Source organism: Hibiscus syriacus, unplaced genomic scaffold (genome assembly GCF_006381635.1).
Source record: "Hibiscus syriacus cultivar Baekdansim isolate YM2019G1 unplaced genomic scaffold, ASM638163v2 tig00110279_pilon, whole genome shotgun sequence".
NCBI classification, from domain to species: Eukaryota; Viridiplantae; Streptophyta; class Magnoliopsida; order Malvales; family Malvaceae; genus Hibiscus; species Hibiscus syriacus.
Window position 1 is genome coordinate 959,840 of NW_024062659.1, and position 19,495 is coordinate 979,334.

Consider the following 19,495-nt stretch of genomic DNA (forward strand, 5'->3'; position numbering starts at 1 on the left):
CAAATCATTCTTTATACTTTTCAATTTACTCAATTTAACCCACCACATTTAAATTATTTCACTATGGTCAACTATCTGATATTTGGGGTATTACAGATATTGCATTTTCAGATACAAAATGAATAGAGGACAAAAAAATAATAAACCTAAAATTTAAGGATCATATCAAATACTCGGCCAAAACATGTAAAAACATGGGTGATTACTAAAATGTATACCAAAAAAATTTAAAGTTACAAAATACGAATGACTGAGGAAGTAGTTAAACTAAGCGCTAAAATGTGTACTCTCCCTTCCTAAATGATGTCGTTTGATGCGGGGTATAAAACCTCAAAACTAAGGCCAAAAATGATCATATCTCTCATTTTTCCCCATCTATGTTTTATACTAAAAAAAGGGAAGAACTTTTCTCTCTCACACTCCCTTATTCCTTTACCTCCTCTCCGCCGAGGAAAGCAACTCCAGCTCCGGTCACCATGCACAAATACCACCAGGGACCGCCTATGATGGCCATCATTTAAAACGAAGCTCGAAAAAGACCTTCTTCCCTTCCTAAATAAAGATCTAAGCCCATTTATACCTAAAAACTAGTGAATCGCTCTAGATCTAGATCTAGGGATTTACTTTCGAAAAAATCAACTTTCCGACGATGCTTGGGCTTTCCGTGAAAGACGAGGGATGGTAAGCTTCTCCTCTCTCCTTCTTTCTTATTCTTTCGTCGTCGTTGTTTTTAGATAAAATATTCGCCTCATTCTCTTTTCAGTTCCCCCTCTTTTATATTGAAGACTCGCCCCTTTTTTACACTTTTTTGGCCTGCATGTTACATAGGAAAAAGCTTCTAACTTTTCTTTGTTTTTTGGCTTTATAGTTTGACCGAGGAGGGGACAATGTCGGGGACAAAGCCCTGAACCAGGCGATAGTGATACATGTAAAGGATGGGGTAAAAACTTTTAACCCTGAGGCCCTTTTGTCATTTTTTTGGTAATTGATGAAGAACTCGGTGGCGGGTGACGATAACAACTTCGGGAGATGGGGAGTCTGACGCGTACATCTCACGAACATGACACTATAAGTGCATGAAGGTGACGAGACTTGACAAAAGTTTAAGGTAAAACCCTAAATTTCCTTAAACATAGATCGTTGGATCAGATTTGATCTAGCGACAGAGGATGTGGCGACGACATAACCATAGGGTGAAAACCCTAGCTCATTTCTTCTTCACACATGGGTCACTATTGGGCTTCTATTTTATGCTTGGGCTTTGTAAAATGGGCATTTAAAATTTTAATTTTTTTTGTGTGTATGGGTTTGTTTATTAAAATAATAATAATAACAATAATGAAACAAGAAAATGGTGATTATAAGTATCTTATGATATAACATAATTAGTAACTTAATTTATTCATATTTTATGATAACAATAAACATTATAAATATGTGTCTATAACTATGGATTTAATCCAACACAACTTTTTATTATTTTAAATTTATTATTGATATTTTTGTTTGAAAATTACATTTGTGAAAAGACTTAATATATGTCTTAATGCTTGTACAATAGTGAAATTCTTTATTGATCCTTTTATTATTATTTCGATCAATTTATTATGTCTACTTCCATGTCTACTAGGGTGAGCAAAACTTAACTCAACTAGAAAAATTGGTTTTTATTTTGTTTTGAGTTCGAGCTATTTGAGTTTTGAGTCAACTCGAATTATCAATTCTATTTTTGAGTTTGAGTCGAGCTGAAATTTGAAACTTTTAATTTACTCGAAAAATTGAAAATTTAATTGAGTATGTTGATAGTTTTACGATTTAGTTCATGATTTCTTTATTCCTTCAATTCTTCATCTATTTTAAGTCCATTTTTTACCAAATTTGAACCATATTCTCCTAAACCATCATAAAATACCTAAATACTTTCAATTCCTTTTTTCATAATTTTTTTCTATTTTTCAATTTAATCCCTCAACTTTCCACGATTTCCATGTTTTTTTCAATTCATCATACATTTTAAGTATGTTTTTACCAAAATTGAACCACATACTCCTATACCTCTATAGAATACTTATGTAACTTCAATTCCTATTTTTTTTAACTAAAAATGTACTTTTTTATTTAATTCTTTAACTTTGCATTTTACTCAATTTGGTCTTTTGTTTGTAAACTTTTTCTTCCAACTAATTTCTTAACTCCTTTATAGTATCATCAATACTTTACCCTCAAAATACATTCTTTAAAATATAGTATTGTAAATATATTTTATAATTTTATATTATATTTGATATATTAAATAATATTATAATATAAAAAGAATATGAATATATATATTATATGGTTAGAGAAAGTAAAAAAATTAGAATCAATCCTAATCGTAATATTATAAATAATTATAATAAAATCTGTATAGAAACTCGAATAACTCGTCTCGAATCGAAAAAATTCAAGTTAACTTTAAGTCATAAAATATGACTCGTCAATTCGAATAACTTAAAAAATTTTAAACTTAACTCGATTCAATCGAATAGTCACCCCTAGTGTGCAACACATTAATACTCCAGTTTTTATTAAAATATGGTATAATCTAACTATACATCACTATGTGTAATAACTATTTAGTAAAATTACTTTAAAAAATATTATATTTTTTATTTAAAATGAAAAGAAATTCCAAGGAAAATTAAAATATTAAAAATTCATTTTTTTTAAATTATTCTTAATATATTTTAAAAAATAAGTGTGATTTTTTTTTAAATATTTTAAAACCCAAAAAGACACAGCTTTCCCATTCAAGGAAACCTAACCACACAAGTAGGAGAGAGAAAGGTATACAAGAAACAAGAGGCCACGTGTCGCAACCTCACAATCTCTTCCCTAAATTCACAGAAAATCCCCCATTCCCCATTTTCTAAACACTGGATTAGCCTCTCTCTCTCTATCTCGTCTTCCCCTTCGATTTCAACTCAAATTCCCAAATGCAAAACCTTGAATTCCAACTATGATTTAAACCCAATTTCCCAAAACCCAAACTTTCCCACTAATTTCCCACTTTTTTCTGTATATTCATACCCACCCAACAATACTCGATACACATAGATTCGAACATCAATGGCGGCGGTCAGTTCCCTGTCTTTCTCGGCAATGGCCCAAACTTCCGGCGACCGAAAACTCAATGTCTCGTCGTCACGTCACCTGTCTTCCAATTTCGAAAGATTCCGTTTCCGTACATGCTTTTTACATCACTCCGTTGGTCTTCGAGCTTCCCCTGCTGCTTCTGCTTCCGTCGTTCACTGCATGTCCACTGGTACTGGTTAGTTAAGTTTTAACCTTCTTTTTGCAATGCTGGAACTACGATAGAGGGAATTAAACTGTGTGAATTATTCGATTTTATTGATGATGTTTTTTGTTTTGGGGTTTGGGGTTTGGTTCTTTTAGATGTCCCGCCAACTGTTTCTGAAACGAAGTCGAGTTTTTTAAAAGCATATAAGCGCCCCATTCCCAGTGTGTACAACGCGGTTTTGCAGGAGCTGATTGTGCTGCACCATTTGATGAGGTACAAGAAGACTCATCGGTACGATCCCGTTTTCGCCCTCGGTTTCGTTACGGTGTATGATCAATTGATGGAAGGTTATCCGAGTGATGAGGATCGAGAGGCCATCTTCCAAGCTTATATCAATGCCTTAAAAGAGGATCCCCAACAGTACAGGTTTGTTCATCGAGTTCCTTCGTCTCGATTTAATGAAGCGGACACTGATAGGATGATCGAATTCCTTATATGCCTGCGGATTTTTGAGTTATTCTTTGAAGTAAATGAGAAGAGAGTTTCCCTATAATGTTCTCTTGTTCATTGTTTCGTGCTTTACAGAGCTGATGCACAGAAATTGGAAGAATGGGCCCGTGCTCAAACTTCTACTTCGCTAGTTGAGTTTTCGTCTAGAGATGGAGAAGTCGAAGCAATACTGAAAGATATTGCGGAAAGAGCTGGGGGTAAGGGGAGTTTCAGCTATAGCCGTTTCTTTGCTGTCGGGTTGTTTCGTCTTCTTGAGCTGGCCAATGCAACTGAACCTACAGTGTTAGAAAAGGTGGAATCCTTCTCTCCTTGCATCTTTTGGTATATTGTTGGACTAAGTTCGGAATTACTTACACCTAACACTAGGTGAATTTATCAGGCGTAGGCCTAAGATGCCAGGATAATTTATTGCTTGTTAAATCATCTAAGGATTAACGAATCACTATTAACAGTTCACAAATGAAATTGGCAATGTCAACTTTTAAGTAACGACTGCACCTCTGATTCTAACTTATGGTATTCGGACAACAGCTTTGTGCAGCCTTAAACATCAACAAACGAAGTGTGGATCGAGATCTTGATGTGTATAGGAATCTGCTTTCGAAGCTTGTTCAAGCTAAAGAGTTGCTCAATGAGTATGTTGAGAGGTAAATTCTTTTTCCTTCTCTGTATTCTGTAATGCAGTTCTAATCCGAGTCACGAGAGAGCATTTACACTCTAAAATAATGCTATTGAACCTCTTGAAAGAACAACCAATCTTTTAGAAACAAACCTCTTGCAGTAACAAGTAATTTATTCTATGAACATGTCCTGAATGGATACGTTCAACGCTAAATGTGCTTGTCATGTTGTCTTTTCCAAACTATGGATGTGGTTTATTGCTCTGTTAATGTAATTCTGATCTCTGTTGTTAAATTGTGTTGCATCATGCTGTTGTCTGAAGTGTTTTTGGAAATGCAGGGAGAAGAAGAAAAGAGAAGAAAGATCAGAATCACCTGCGGCCAACGAGACCGTCAAGAAATGTTTGGGTGAATACCAATACCTAAGCTAGTAATTCAATCTGTGTACTCTGGATGTGCTTATAATCTTTCGTGGTACGTTGATCCGGTTTTTGTTGTCCGAGTTAGAAGACAATGACCCATGGTTTAGGCTCAAATTTTCAGCTTGTGTACTGTTTCCAATTTAGTGGCTGATATACACACGTATGTACTATGTAATTTTTCCAATACAGTGTTACTCTTCCAAATGTATCTTTGGTTCATAGTACATCAACTCAAATCTTTCAACTCCTGCTGTGTTAATCTTGCTCCAGCCATTTCTAACAACTCGACTCGAATTTTGGTCGAGTCAACATTCATGTATCTCGGGACAAAACTCGATGTCCCTGAAATAAGATCTCGAGTTGAAGTCTTGTAAATAGAAAAATATTGTAACAAATAGTGTCCCTAGAACAAGTTCTAATCCAACCCGACTCTAGTCTTAGTTGGAGCCATTGTTACAAGCATTTATCTTCGCTTCTTTTTTTTTTGGGTCACCATAACGGTCTCAACTAAGTCTCGAATCGAGTCAAGTTGGACCCTATTTTTAGTGACAAACTCTTTGTTGCAGTATGCTATATGCTCTGCATAGCCAAGGTGGCCGAGGACATTAGCTGAGTTTACCATTGCTATATGCTCTGCTTGATATAATAATATTTGCCGACAATAATTGAAGAATACGAGGTAGTGGCATATAGGAGGTGATGGTATTTATTACAGGAGAGAAAGTAGAGGGAAGTTAGGTTGGGGGTCAATTGCACATGGTATAACAAAGGTGTTGGCTGGATGAAGTACAAGTCTCCATGAAAGCGTCAGAGTTGAGCTCAGCTCGGCAAGTATCCAGTTGAAATAAAAGATCCAATTTAGCATTTTCCCCCAAGAAATATGAATATTTAAGGGTGCACTCGTCTATAACGTCTTCGAATTCTTTAATAGTTAAGAAACCAGAGTTATCTTTGTCTGCAGCCCTTGAATATGGCAGAGATATCTTCCTGAAGGAACATGATGGAAGATTACATATCATAATCTTTGTCAAAACAAACTCAAATGGTCAAAGGGAATTACCATGACTTTATTCTGATTTATAATGGCACAATCACCAAGGGCATACACATTTTCACTTCCTTTTACTCTCAACCATTCATCGGTTGCTAGAACACGTCTGTTAGACTGAAATGTGAATCTTATCGTAAGTGACCCGACTGCAAAACAACCATCAAATTCAAACATAACAATTGTAGAGAAGAAAGGTAAGTTTGTCTGAAATTAACACTCTATTACTCCTAGGGACTACAGACAAAATCATCATAGACAGTTACAACTTCAAAGTTGAAGCCATTACTAATACCTCTATTCAATCAGGATTTGGGATCATTTTTCTTGTCTTTATTCAGTAACTTTAACTTCAAAATACAACTTCTGATAATGGCCCTACGGTTGTTGAGTACCGTGGTGGTTTTGGTCTTGTTTATGCAAAGTAAAAGTTCTAATTTTTGGGTACTTTTAATTTGTACTTTGTTCCTAAAACTATCAAATAAAGATAATTTTGCCTTTCAAAGGAAAAGAATTTTCTCACCTGCCCGATTTGCGCCATGAAGTCCTTCACAACAGGTCGAGTCTCAACACCAGTAGACCAAACAACCAATCCATGGGGTACAGAACAAACCTCTCCTGTTGACTTGATCTTCATAGTGATTTCCTTATCGGAAAGGCTAAAAACACGACGTCCGGTTTGAACATCAATACCGTCTCTGCTAAATTTCTGCTCAGCAAAGCAACTTATACGTTAATCAAACCTGCAGAGAGTGTAAAATCTGCTAAGTTCTTTGCGATTTTGTCTATAGACCGCGTTCCAATTTATAAGTCACACTACATGTACCTCATGAGGAAGAAAATGAAACTGGTACCCTAACATGTTCAGTCTTCAGTCACAGAAGAGGCGGATGGGGATAATTTCGTCTAAAAATTTAAAATTATTATAAATTTTATGTTTTTCTATTAAAAATATGTTTTTGTCTCCTTGAAATTTTATAAATTCAAGTTTGTCCTCCAATATAAAATTTGATTGTGCCCTTTCGGGGGCTTGTTGATTGTTTGTAGCAGACTCTGCTTCCTTTTGGGTAATGAAATTTTAGCAATTATCCCAAAAAAAAAAGTTTATATATGTAGAAAACCCTACTTTCAATCTTTTATTTGCCTTTGTAAGTACCAACAGGCAGGGTTTTAAAAAACGGTCCGCGACCATGATTTCGGCCGTGATATAGCGATTTCGCTGCTGTCCGAGTTACCCGCGACGGCCACAATAGCGTCCGCGACAGCCGCAATCACAGTAAATCCGAAATAACCGAAAACGTGACCACGACCGCGATTTGAAACCCTTCCAACAGGTTCATCAGGAAATAGAACATGTTAAAAGGAACCTGACCCATTATGTATATTCTTGTGTTTTTCTCCAAGATGTTCCTTTTTAAGCTTTTTTTTCCTTTTGAGCTGCATGGATATATTGATTGTCTGTTAAAAGGGTTTGAGGAGGACAGGGATGGACGGAGATTTAAAATTACCATATATTTTAGATTTTTGCCTCCCTAACATAAAATCATGCGTCCATCCCTGGAAGAGTACCTGATTGTTTCTTTTGATTTGGCTTTGTTTCATTCTCCCTTGCTAGCATTGGTCCCCCCTCTCAAATTATTGACATGGAAATGAATGAATCTTATGTAATGCCACCATTGATATTGTACCTTTGCAGTTAATGAACTATGAGTAGCAGAGCACATTATGTACATTATTGTGTTCTTCTCCAACATGTACCCTTTTAAGCTTTGTTTTTCTTTTTGAGCTACATAGACATATTAAAAGGGCTTGAAGAGGACCTGATTGTTTCTTTTGATTTGGATTTGTTTCATTTTCCCTTGCTAGCATTGGTCCCCTCTTTCAAATTATTGACATGGGAATGAATGCATGCTATGTAATGCCAACCATTGATGCTATACCATTGCGGTTAATGAACTATGAGTATCGAGTAGCAGAGCACTCTTTTAGGGAATGTTGAATTCTTTCCCTGACACTCACACATTGGAGTATACTAATGGTGGCCAATGATAGTGATAGTTGGGCCAATCATTATATGTAAACCTCATGTAGTTGATCTGGGATATTAGATTTGTAGAGTTTAAAGAAAAAGACTTTTCTATTAATTCACAAAACTGACTTTTACACTTCTGTTTACCTATTTATACATAGAATACAAACCAACCATCACTAACTATCTAACTAATTCCTATGTCCTGTGCTAACTAACTAACCATGCCATATATTTTATTAGGACCGAGGGGGCGGATGGGGGTAGTCGCTCCCCTAGAAGATTTAAAATTAGTATATATTTTTTATTTTTTTCTTTCTATTTTTATTTAAAAAAAATTTCGTCCTCCTGAAATTTTATAAATTCAATTTCATCCCCTTAGCTTAAATTCTTACGTCCGTCCTTGTAGTATTGTAGTTGACAAATAAAGCTGAAGAATTAAGGGGTGGCATAAATTTAGTGGCAGAGGGTTGAAAATTGGGTGCCTTTTGTAGAAATCTTGAAATGCAAGTTAATCATTTTGGAGCCTTTTTCTTCATTGTTATCCATTTCCTATTGGCGGATAAGTAAAGGTAGGGCTGCGAGGCGTTTGGGTGAATTTAGTTCACGGTTTCAAATCGTGTTTTCGGTTATTTCGTGCTTATAACGATTGCGGTTATAGGGGCGTTATTGTCGGTGTAGCAGATATATCGAAAGGCAACGCTACCGCTATTTTACGGACGCTATCGCAATCACGTACCACTATTTAAAACCCTGGTTTAGTTGACTTAATGCATCTATTTTCGATTGCATTGCTTTTATACTTCACAATTGCGTGCTATCAATTATGATGAACGTTATTTGTGGAAAAAAGAGTAAATTATCCCACTAGTCATTGAACTTTGGTCTATGTATTGATTTTTTCATTGAACTTTAAAAGGCTTCAATTTTTTCACTAAACTTTTAACATTGTTTTTTGTTACTAGATCGTTAAATCATTAAGAGCCGAATGACGCAATAGTTTGACGTTGACATGGACGTCAAAAAAATAATTTTTATTTAGTATCATAGTTTTCATCAAAATTAGAGCTTTTTCTTACATTTTCGGTCAATATTAAAAGCGGTCATTCTCTGATGTCGATTACAACCACCCTAGATACTAATGAACTTGTTTCATTGTTCTCTACCACAATTGATTTAGATTCTTTCAAAGCCTCTTTATAACTCACAAAATTAGATACAAAAAATCTTTTAATTTTTAGGGATTCAAGTTTTCTCGAATCTAAAAGAATTACGATGTTCGTTCGAAAATAAAATGATGAGAAACATTCTTTGGAGAATACGGACAACATATCTCATTCTAGCCTCATCGATGGACAACATATCTCAATCTAGCCTCATTAGACAATTATATGAGGAGATCAAAGCACTAAAACATTGAACATATAGTAAAGTTTAGTGAGTAGCGAGTTAGTCTATCGATGAAGATGAGCAACTTGACCACCAAACCAAATGTCAAATGTCCTTGCTTGATGTGTTAAATTATTTAAATAAAAATCAGATGGAGCAAACTATATATTGAGGGCTAATGTTGCACTAAAAAGTTCATAAATCAGTTTTAGTTCATAAATCAAACTGAGAAAAACTGTTAAGTTCATAGATTAAGAAGCTACTTTACCCCTAAAATGACTGACCCTTGTTCCCATATGTAATGGGGTAAGGGGGAGGTAAGATAGTAGGCTGATCCCAACACCAGGTTGAGAGCAGCTTCCGTAAGAGACTTCCGAATTATGAAATACCCTCCGTGGGACTCGATCCCGTGACCTCAAGATTAAAAACTGCTTTACCCCTAACACAGAATTAATTGGTGTGACAAAGGATTTACTTGCACAACATGAACAAACTAGCACCAATTCACAAAAAACAAAAAAAAATCTTTCCCCTATGATCTAATGCAAGCTGTAAAGCCAAAATGCTACACTAAAACCAGTCCAGTTTCATTCCAGACACTACAAAACCTATTGGTTCGGCGTTTCCTCGGAAAATCTAGGAAGTTGTATGAGTGAGTTCACTCGAGTAACACCTTCCAAACCCGACCAGTTTTGGTCTTCACCGGAAACTGTGTCCATGTCCCCTTCGTGATCCTCGGGACATAGTCTTCCGCTTTCTTCCGATGATCTAACAGTAAAATTCCTCTGCAAACACGGCTCCGATTTGTTTCCGCCATCATCGGACTCACCTGCATTACCGGAATGATAACTCTGAAGGGTTGCAGAAGAAAAGCCCTGTTCCTCGTAATCCGATTCCATGTCCATTTTCCCATCCAGAAATAAGCAAACAACTGCACAATCATCCATCTTTGAAGTAGGATACTTGAGTTTCCATTCACGTGCAGCCGAGTCCACCAAAATCCTGGCAGCAGACGATCGGGACGGAGCCGATGATACAATCTCGACTACCTCTTCATTGCTCAATACATCCCATACCTGTCATAACAGTAAGGACAGATTTCCTATTATAGTAGTTTTTTTCTTTCCATATCATGTCAAACTCGAATTTACATGCTAAGGTGAAAACTATTTACCCCATCTGAGGCTAGGACGATAAATTGATCTCTTTCTGTGAGTATGAGATGGGAAAATTCGGGCACGGAGATGACACCATATTCCTTCAAACAAAAATCCCCGAAAGCTCGAGCCATTGCTAGCCCTGGTGCATCATCGAATGGCAACCACACTCGACATACTTCGGGTTCGTCTTGCAATGCAAACACCCTTCCTTTGCACTTCTTAATCCTCTCAGCTTCTCCTGTTGCATGAATTCGATGTTATTTACATCCCATTTAAGCATTCCGACGAGAAAAGGAACAATTTGTTTGGGATGTTATACTCGGTAAATCAGGTTTGAGATCAACTGTCAATTGGATTGCAACCATCGAATCGTTGCTGTCTTTCGATCCCATGACTGCTCGAGAATCCCCGATGTATCCCATGAAAAGATCAGACCCCTGAAGTAGTAAAAACCGACCCCGACCGATTTATAGATGAAAGCAAACAATCGAAAGACGAAAAGGAGCATGCAGGACTTGTGTTCATTAACCTGTTTAACTATACTGACTGCTGTGCTACCACTGCAGAAGCAGTCCAAATTAGAATGGGACCTTAGCTCTTTATCCATGGCCTTGTATGACTTCATGAATGCTTCCCTCCATAACGAACTTAATCTCTCCTCGGCTGAGACTTCCTTCTCTGAATCCCCACCGTCCGATTTCTTCTCCGAACTCCCTTTGAAACACGTTTGCCCCGACCCCTTTTGTCTCGAACGACAAGAATGCAAAGAGGACAGCAACTTAAGCGGAAGGGCATCTCTCACTTTGCGAGCAACGAGATGACCGTGAGGACCATGGCCATCAAATACACCACAAAAAGTCACATCTTCCGGCATGAAATCCTATAGGAAATTTTGAGTTCATCGATGTCATATAGCAGTTAAACTTCAAAAAACATAAACGAATACAGGAATCGAAGCGACAACATCGGAAACTTACTTCCCATACAATCATGGCATCCTGGTTTATTCCCTTGCGACCCTGCTGAGTGAATATGCAAGAGCTTCTACTCTTTCCATTTGTGAATATCCTATTGGGGACTGATGGTACATGCTGCAATCCGATAACATGATCCGAAAAAGTTCTCTTGGCTCTCTTCGATCCGCAGCAGCCAATATCGAAACACGTCGGAGAAACCGCTTCCCCGCGGCTCCTGTTGCTACAATTACTCCGGCTACTAGTTGAGACACATCCCCCCATTTCGTCAACTCCGAAAGACGACAATCGACGGAATTAAAAACGACGAGCTTCACACCTCGAAAGCCAGAACAGATCTCACGTGAAAACTGTATCAAGTTGCTGGAAATGTCAGCTAAACCGAATACTAAAACACCAAAGAGTCCCCACACACATCAGACCAGACCTCAATGTGATGAAACTGGGAATCTTTCAACACTTGGTCATATGGAATCCACTGAGGGTTGACAAACCAGCTGAAAAGGGAACAAAATATTAGTTAATTGATTTGTTTATTACATAGTTCCAGATTGGGTTTCATGTTAGAAAATTGAACAATATCTTCCCATGTGACATCAGAATAAGATATTACTTAAAACTCTGTTACAATTCAGATGGTGATATCAGCAGAACAAGGAGATGATAAACCAGAAAACAAGAGCCAATGTCTGGTTGTTTGGACAAGATCTTACCTTAAAAACATCAAGCAAAATTCTCGGTCACAGAATCAATTGAAAAAAAAAGATCAAAAGAAAGATTAAAACAAGGACAAATGGAAAATTACTCGTCAGATCCAAAACAATAAGAACTTAGCCTAATGAAGTTTGAAATAAAGTTGGAAACTTTGGGGGGGGGAACGATTTTGTCAAAGACAGAATCGAGAACAATAGAGATCAAAGTACAAACATAAACAGCAGGAACAAAACCCAGAAATAATGCAGAGTTGAAAGTTGAAAGCTGAAAGCTTGCAGAAGAGGGAAAAAAAAGGAGCTTACAACAAAGGTGGAAGCTTTGCTGTTGCATTAATAAACGAAAAAAAAGGTTATCTGAGAGAAGAAATAAGGTGAAAGAAAAGTGATTGAGGTTATGGTTTAGCGTTGAAAACAAAACCCAGAAATGAAAGAAAGAAAGTACCTGTGCTTGTCTGTTTGCAGAATTTCAGGTTGTGTAGCAGATGAGAAAAGCTGAGGGAGAGAGAGGTGATAGTAATAATTACAAAGCCAGTGAGATGGGTGCATTCATTAATTGCCAAAGAAGATCATAACAAAGATGGAGTCTTTGTAATTGTAGTCACTAACCACAGCCCTTTTCTGATTTATTATGAATATATTTAGAAAATATATACAAATTACTCTTTTTCTAGTCAAAATTAGTTTAAAAAATAAAAAATAATTAATTAACCAAAAAATCAATCCCCTAACCAAAAAATTAACTAGAAAATATATTTTGATGTTTTTTAAAAATATTTATTAAATAGTTTGTAAGGATTATAATATAGTATATGTTAATTATTATTATTTGAATTTATAATTTTTAAGAGAAAACAATACTCTTTTTTACTACCGAAATCACTTAATATGTTACTTTAAAAAATAAAAAAGGTGTTAGAGGTTACTGTATTTTAAAAAAACAATGTGACACTCATATTATTTTCCTTTCAATGTGACCTTCCAACTTAAAAAACAAATTTAATGTGATTCTTTAACTAATATTTTTCGTCGTTAATTGTTACAGTGCTAATGTAACGGTTCACGGCATTACATAATTTCAATTAATTTCATAACACTATATGATGATAGAAATATAAAATAATACTTCTCATTTCTTAGATAAGGTAACATTATTGTAATAATAATATATTGCATAATTTTATCTCTAAAATTTTAGAAATTTAATTAATTTAAATTAAATCTCATTATTATATATTAAAATATTTAATTTGGAGGGGGTAAAAGAGTGTTGGGATGTCTAGGGATGGGCATGGGTCAGGTTGGGTCGGGTTTTGGTCCACCCGACCCGACCCGAGAACAAGAGAGCCTCCACCCGAGATTCGACCAAAACAAGGTTTCACCCGACCCGACCCGAAATAATAAAAAATTTATTTTTATCCAATAAAAACAGTGACTTAATTTAAAAAAATTATATATAGAAGGGTATTATTATAATTATCCCTAAATATATAGGATAAAATTATATATTTTTTTCGGGTTGGGCCGAGTCAGATTTTTTTCATCCTAAACCTGAACCAGAAATTTTTTAAAAAAATCAAACCCGACCGGATCGAGTTTAAATGCCCATCCTAGGGTGTCCCAAAACACTATGAAAGATGGCACAACGATTAATGCCATTGCCAATGCCATGCACGTTCTCATATCTTTTATTCCCTCCAATCATACGACTTGTCTTCCATCAATCCTATTTTCACTTTTTTCCCCACCAAAATTAAAATATAACAAGTATTTTTACCATTTTGTAATTAATATTTTAAATTTTAGATTAATTGATAGTATTATTATTCTTTTAATTCTGGATAAATTAAAAATTGTACCACTTAACTTTTTTCTCATTTCTGTTTTAGTCGTCAAAGTTTTAAAATTTTCAATTTACTTAGTATACTTTTGACTTATTCTTATTTTTAATCACTCTAGTGTTAAATCATAAATGGAAGAATAACATGCAGCTACACATGCTGATGTAGACTATTTTTTTGTTAACATGAAACCATGTGTCTTCTACGTCATTTCCCTTCTTTCTTTATTTTTTAGGGTAAATTATGTGTTTAGTACTTAAATTATCAGTTTTGGTATGTTTTAGTACTTAAACTTTTAATTTATTAAAGTCATACCTAAAGTTTAATTTTTGTTTCATTTTAGTACCCTTGTTCAAAATTTAACATTAATTTTTGATTCTTTTGAAAGTTTAGTACTAAAACAAACCAAAAATGATAGTTTAGGTACTAAACGAGTTATGTTTTTAATGATGAGGCACTAAAATAAAACAAAAACTAAACGCTAGGTATGTTTTTGAAAAAATTAAAAGTTTATGTACTAGAATGTACCAAAACTAATAGTTTAGGTGCTAAATGCATAGTTTACCCTTTTTTATTTTATCTTATTTCTCCAAAGATGAAACTTTTACAATTTCATCCATGTGTCGCGTTGGTGTTGTAATTATCATTCTCCAACGTCTTCTCTGACCATTCAAGATATCGACAAACTTGTCTCATTGTCTCCTACCACTCTATCAATTTAGAGTTTACCTAAATCACTTCAAAACTCATAAAACTCAATCCTAGACAATAAACTAATGAAAGCCTAAATCACTCTAATAAATAATATCCACCATTTGGACAACGTGGAGTCAAGATATACAACTCACTCTCTCCTCTATCATCCCACCGTTGGGATTTGAGATAAGATGATTCATCATCGATAAATCAAGGGAAATTTGTTACACAAAAATGAAGAAAGTTTTGGGACCATTTCATGACTATTAAAAGGAAATATTTAATCATATGTGAAGTTACCAAAATAGGAGCAATTTGAAAGAAAAAAATTAAACTTTAGTAACTAAAATATGAGTGAAAAAAGTTGAAATGTGTAATTTACCCTCATTATATTTAGTTGATTAATTGTGTTAATGTCACGTGACAACAAAAATGATGAGCAACACTCTGTCCCTATTATTAATTTAAATAAGGGAAGAAGTCATTTGTAGGATAGGAGGAGATGTGACCCCTAGATTTTTCTTTCGCATAATGTTATTTTAGGTCATTATTAATTTAAATATATATTTTCCTTTTAATATTCAATCCTTACTCTGTCCCTATTGACAATAGACAACAATATTAGTTCGACTCTTTGGGACAAATTCAACCCCTCAATATTGTGACCATAACAAGAGAGATTATGGGCATGGATTGTGATTTTAGGGGTTGATAGTTGGTAGCTAGGCCGAAAAATTAGGTGGTGTTTGTTTTTGCAGAGGTAAAAGATCTGCAGTCTGCGGATCACATATGCAGGCATCTGCAGCAGAAGAGGTGGACCAAAAGTCTACAGTCTGCAAGAAGAAGACTGTTTGTTTTTTAACGTCTGCAAACTATTAAAATAAACTGAAATATAAATAAACTGATTTTTTAAATTTAAAAGAGTTTTGCAATACTGAGATTTAAATAATTTTAGTTTTACAATACTGAAATTTAAATAATCCATACAACTACAATAATAAATTATTTAAAATAAATCAATCCATATTTTAAAATAAATCAGTCCATACTAATAAATTATTTAAAATAAATCAATCCATATTTTAAAATAAATCAATTCATACTAATAAATTATTTAAAATAAATCAATCTATACAACTACAATAATAAATCAATCCATATTTTAAAATAAATCAATCAATCCATACAAATAAATTATTTAAAATAAATCAATTCATACTAATAAATTATTTAAAATAAATCAATCCATATTTTAAAATAAATCAATCCATACTAATAAATTATTTAAAATAAATCAATACATACAACTACAATAATAAATCAATCCATATTTTAAAATAAATCAATCCATACTAATAAATTATTTAAAATAAATCAATTCATATTTTAAAATAAATCAATCCATACTAATAAATTATTTAAAATAAATTAATCCATACTAATAAATATTTAAAATAAATTATTTTAAAATAAATCAATCCATATTTTATAATAATTTATTTTAAAATAATTTATTTTATAATAAATTATTTTAAAATAATTAAAATAAATTATTTTATAATAAATTATTTTAAAATAAATAACCTTATTAAATTATTTAAAATTATTTTAATAAATAACTATATTTTATAATTGTTCTTGAAGATGTTTGAAGACCTTTGAAGACATAAAACTAAGTCTGCACCAAGAAGAGCTCGCGCAGACGTTTGAAGAGCTTCTGTCTTCTAAAAAACAAACAGTCTGCGAAGCCTAATGTCTGCGCGTGGTCTGCGCGACGCAGACATAAGTGGTTTGAAGAGGTTGCACAGTGAAAACAAACACCACCTTAGTGTCATTCTTTGATATCTGATATGAATTATCTAAAAATAAAAAAATAGATCGGATCTTTAAATTTTCAGATCGGATCATCCAATCAGTGGATTTGATTGATCGAATCGAATCTTTTTATATACCCCGATTGATAGTTAGGCTGGCGAATTAGATATACCCAATTTGGGACTGAGCTTGCTACTACTACTACTAACACAACTTTTCACAAGTAATCCGTTTCGTGTTGGAGTTTTACAACTGTGTATGTAGTTGAGAGTAAGAGACATGGCAACTAATCCCCTTTCTTTTTGCGTCCACCACCATGCAAGTTGCTATAGGGTGCCCATGTGGTCCTAGAGATTTCAATTAAGTCCTTTGGTTGAATTTATTCTTAGGGTTTACCCTTTGGGCTTTGGAAACATCTTCCTTCATCACATAGACATTCTCAAAATCACATAAAAAAATCAAATCATTCGAGTCGGATATTTTTAAACACTCATAACCGCTACGATCATGTGCAAGAACCTCTCATAACATCATCAAAGTGCAACATCCGAATCATTCAACTCAATGGGAGCTCAATGCCATGACGAAACAAAGATGGTCAACGAAATCATGACTCCATCCATGTGAGACAACCGGTGCATTTGGACAACTAGACCAAGGGACCATTCAGAAAACATGAAAATTGCAACCAAATCAAAACGAAAAGATCAAACTACATTAGAAATAAGATACAAAGGCCTCGATAATTAGTTGGTCTAATGAGATAAAATATTAAATCTTAAAAAAAGGTCAATAATCGAATCCCGACGTATGTGAACGAACAAATGAAGTTGGGAATGTCACATTCAATTCCAACGTGCCCATAACTTCGTTTAACAACTCTGTTAATGTTAAACTTGTCGGTTCCCTTTAAATAAGTTCATGTACAACTTAGTTGATGTTAAACTTGTCAGTCCCCTTTAAATAAGTACCGCATCATATATTTGATAAAGTTTCATGTAATTTAACATTTATTGCATAAACTATCAGTTTTGGTCCGTTTTAATACTTAAATTTTCAAATTTTTTTAAAAAAATCATACATAACATTTATTTTTTGTTTCATTTTAGTATCTCATCATTAATAACTTAACGGGTGATTTGCATGTGGTACCTTTTTTATAGGTAAATTATATCATTCATCACTCAACTTTCTTCTCACTCCTATTTTGGTTACTAAAGTTTTTTTTTTTTTAATTTAATTACTTAACTTTCAAATTACTCCTAATTTAATCACTCTAACTTTCAATTTTTTTATATTAATTATATATTAATAAAATAATAATAATAAAAATGCCATGTCACAAAATAATTAATAAAATAAATTAGAGCGATTAAAATATGAGCAATTTGAAAGTTGAGTAGTTAAATAGAAATTTTTTAAACTTTAGTACCAAAATTAGAGTGAGAAGATAATTGAGGGATGAATGATGTAACTTATCCATAAAATTGCAATGTCGTTAAATTTTTAACAGCGAGATACTAAAATGAAAAAAAAATACTAAACGTTAGATATGATTTAAAAAAATGAAAGTTTAGGTACTAAATGTGTAATTTACCCTCTTACTAATTATCTCTAGGATGCGTTTGGTTCACAGAATGTAAGATTAGCAGTGGGAATGTAAGATTACCAGGGAATAGGATTACTGGGAATGTTGTATTTTGTGTTTGGTTGGTTTAACAGGATTGTAAGATTACCGTGTTTGGTTAAAGGAATAAAAGATTATTGGAATGTATATTTGATCAAATTGTCCTTAATATATATTTGTTTTTTTAACAAGTTGAAAAATATTTATATATTTTCTTTAAAAAAATTAAATTCATAAAATTTATATATATATTTCTACAAAATTGACAATATAAAAAGGTTTAATGAAAGGGTAAAATTTTATTTTAACCCCTGAACTTCATATAAAAGTTTAATTATAGATTTTTTTTGTAAATCTAAAATAGTTTAAGAATAGAGAAAATAACTTCAGTGACCAAAAATCCCAGATAATATACGATTTTGACCAATTTTTTTTGGATTTGCGAAGATGACCAACAAAATCGCAATGCGATCTCTAATTCGCATTGCGATATCCACTATCGCAAATTCGCGTTGCATTTCGCGTTGCGATAGTTGGAAATCACGTTGCGATTTTCCATTTCGCGTTGCGATAGTTGAAAATCGCGTTGCGATTTTCCATTTCGCGTTGCTATAGTTGAAAATCGCACCATTTCGCGTTGCAATTTTCCATTTCGCATTGCGATAGTCTACAATGTCGTTGCGATTTTCCAAATTCGTTGCGATAGTCTACAGTTGTTGTTGCGATTTTCCAAATTCGTTGTGATAGTTAAAAAAAAGATTTTGTTTCTTAAGAATTTTCTCTAAAAAGATAGTATCCGCGCGTACGTGTCGAAGACACGTATTACCACGACCACGACCACGACCACGACCACGACACGAGACGAGACGAGACGGACGGCAGCGGCGGCGCGCGAGAGTCCCCCTTGTTCTCTATCACTCAACAAGGAAGTGGGAAAGCCAAACCTTAAATACCATTCTCAATAGTGTTTCCAATACTATGTGAGATTTGAGCATTACCAACACTTGTTCCCAATACTATGTGGGATTGAGCCTTAAATAGTGATATTATTTTTGAATGTTTTGCTTAAAATTGCAATAATCGCGATTGATTGTAGATTGACTTTTAATTATGACATATTTAATCGTATAATACTAATGCAATTGGTTGCTGATTCAGTTGTTTTAAGTTGCATGATTGTTAATTGTTTCCTGAATAATCACATTGTATTGGAAACAAGTGTTGGTAATGCTCAATCCCACATAGTATTGGAAACACTATTGAGAATGGTATTTAAGGCTTGGCTTTCCCACTTCCTTGTTGAGTGATAGAGAACAAGGGGGACTCTCGCGCGCCGCCGCCGCCGTCGTGGTCGTGGTCGTGGTCGTGGTCGTG

General features: G+C 34.1%; 3 protein-coding genes across 4 annotated transcripts; 1 reads left to right on the forward strand and 2 right to left on the reverse strand.

The window, feature by feature from the left end:
- The first annotated feature begins 2,934 nt into the window (after positions 1-2,934).
- On the forward strand, positions 2,935-4,947 carry LOC120115917 (protein THYLAKOID FORMATION1, chloroplastic-like). Of its 2 annotated transcripts, none has more exons than XM_039136528.1 (5): positions 2,935-3,310; positions 3,436-3,706; positions 3,866-4,082; positions 4,322-4,437; positions 4,751-4,947. In XM_039136528.1, exons 1-5 carry the CDS (start codon positions 3,109-3,111, stop codon positions 4,839-4,841), a joined length of 897 nt encoding a protein of 298 aa, XP_038992459.1. In that variant the 5' UTR covers positions 2,935-3,108; the 3' UTR covers positions 4,842-4,947. The 2 variants fall into 2 exon arrangements, with proteins under 2 accessions (XP_038992459.1, XP_038992460.1); XM_039136529.1 differs by having other exon boundaries at positions 2,935-3,304.
- Positions 4,948-5,732: 785 nt separating this feature from the next.
- LOC120115900 (external alternative NAD(P)H-ubiquinone oxidoreductase B1, mitochondrial-like) lies at positions 5,733-6,567 on the reverse strand. The gene is made up of 3 exons (XM_039136508.1): positions 6,404-6,567; positions 5,893-5,997; positions 5,733-5,819 (listed from the first exon to the last, which is right to left on the reverse strand). The coding sequence occupies exons 1-3, from the start codon at positions 6,515-6,517 to the stop codon at positions 5,778-5,780; spliced, it is 261 nt and encodes an 86-aa protein (XP_038992439.1). The 5' UTR covers positions 6,518-6,567; the 3' UTR covers positions 5,733-5,777.
- A 3,175-nt stretch (positions 6,568-9,742) lies between these two features.
- Positions 9,743-11,876, reverse strand: LOC120115918 (probable protein phosphatase 2C 52). The gene is made up of 5 exons (XM_039136530.1): positions 11,436-11,876; positions 10,988-11,338; positions 10,778-10,895; positions 10,473-10,696; positions 9,743-10,374 (listed from the first exon to the last, which is right to left on the reverse strand). Exons 1-5 carry the CDS (start codon positions 11,694-11,696, stop codon positions 9,907-9,909), a joined length of 1,422 nt encoding a protein of 473 aa, XP_038992461.1. The 5' UTR covers positions 11,697-11,876; the 3' UTR covers positions 9,743-9,906.
- Positions 11,877-19,495: the final 7,619 nt, after the last annotated feature.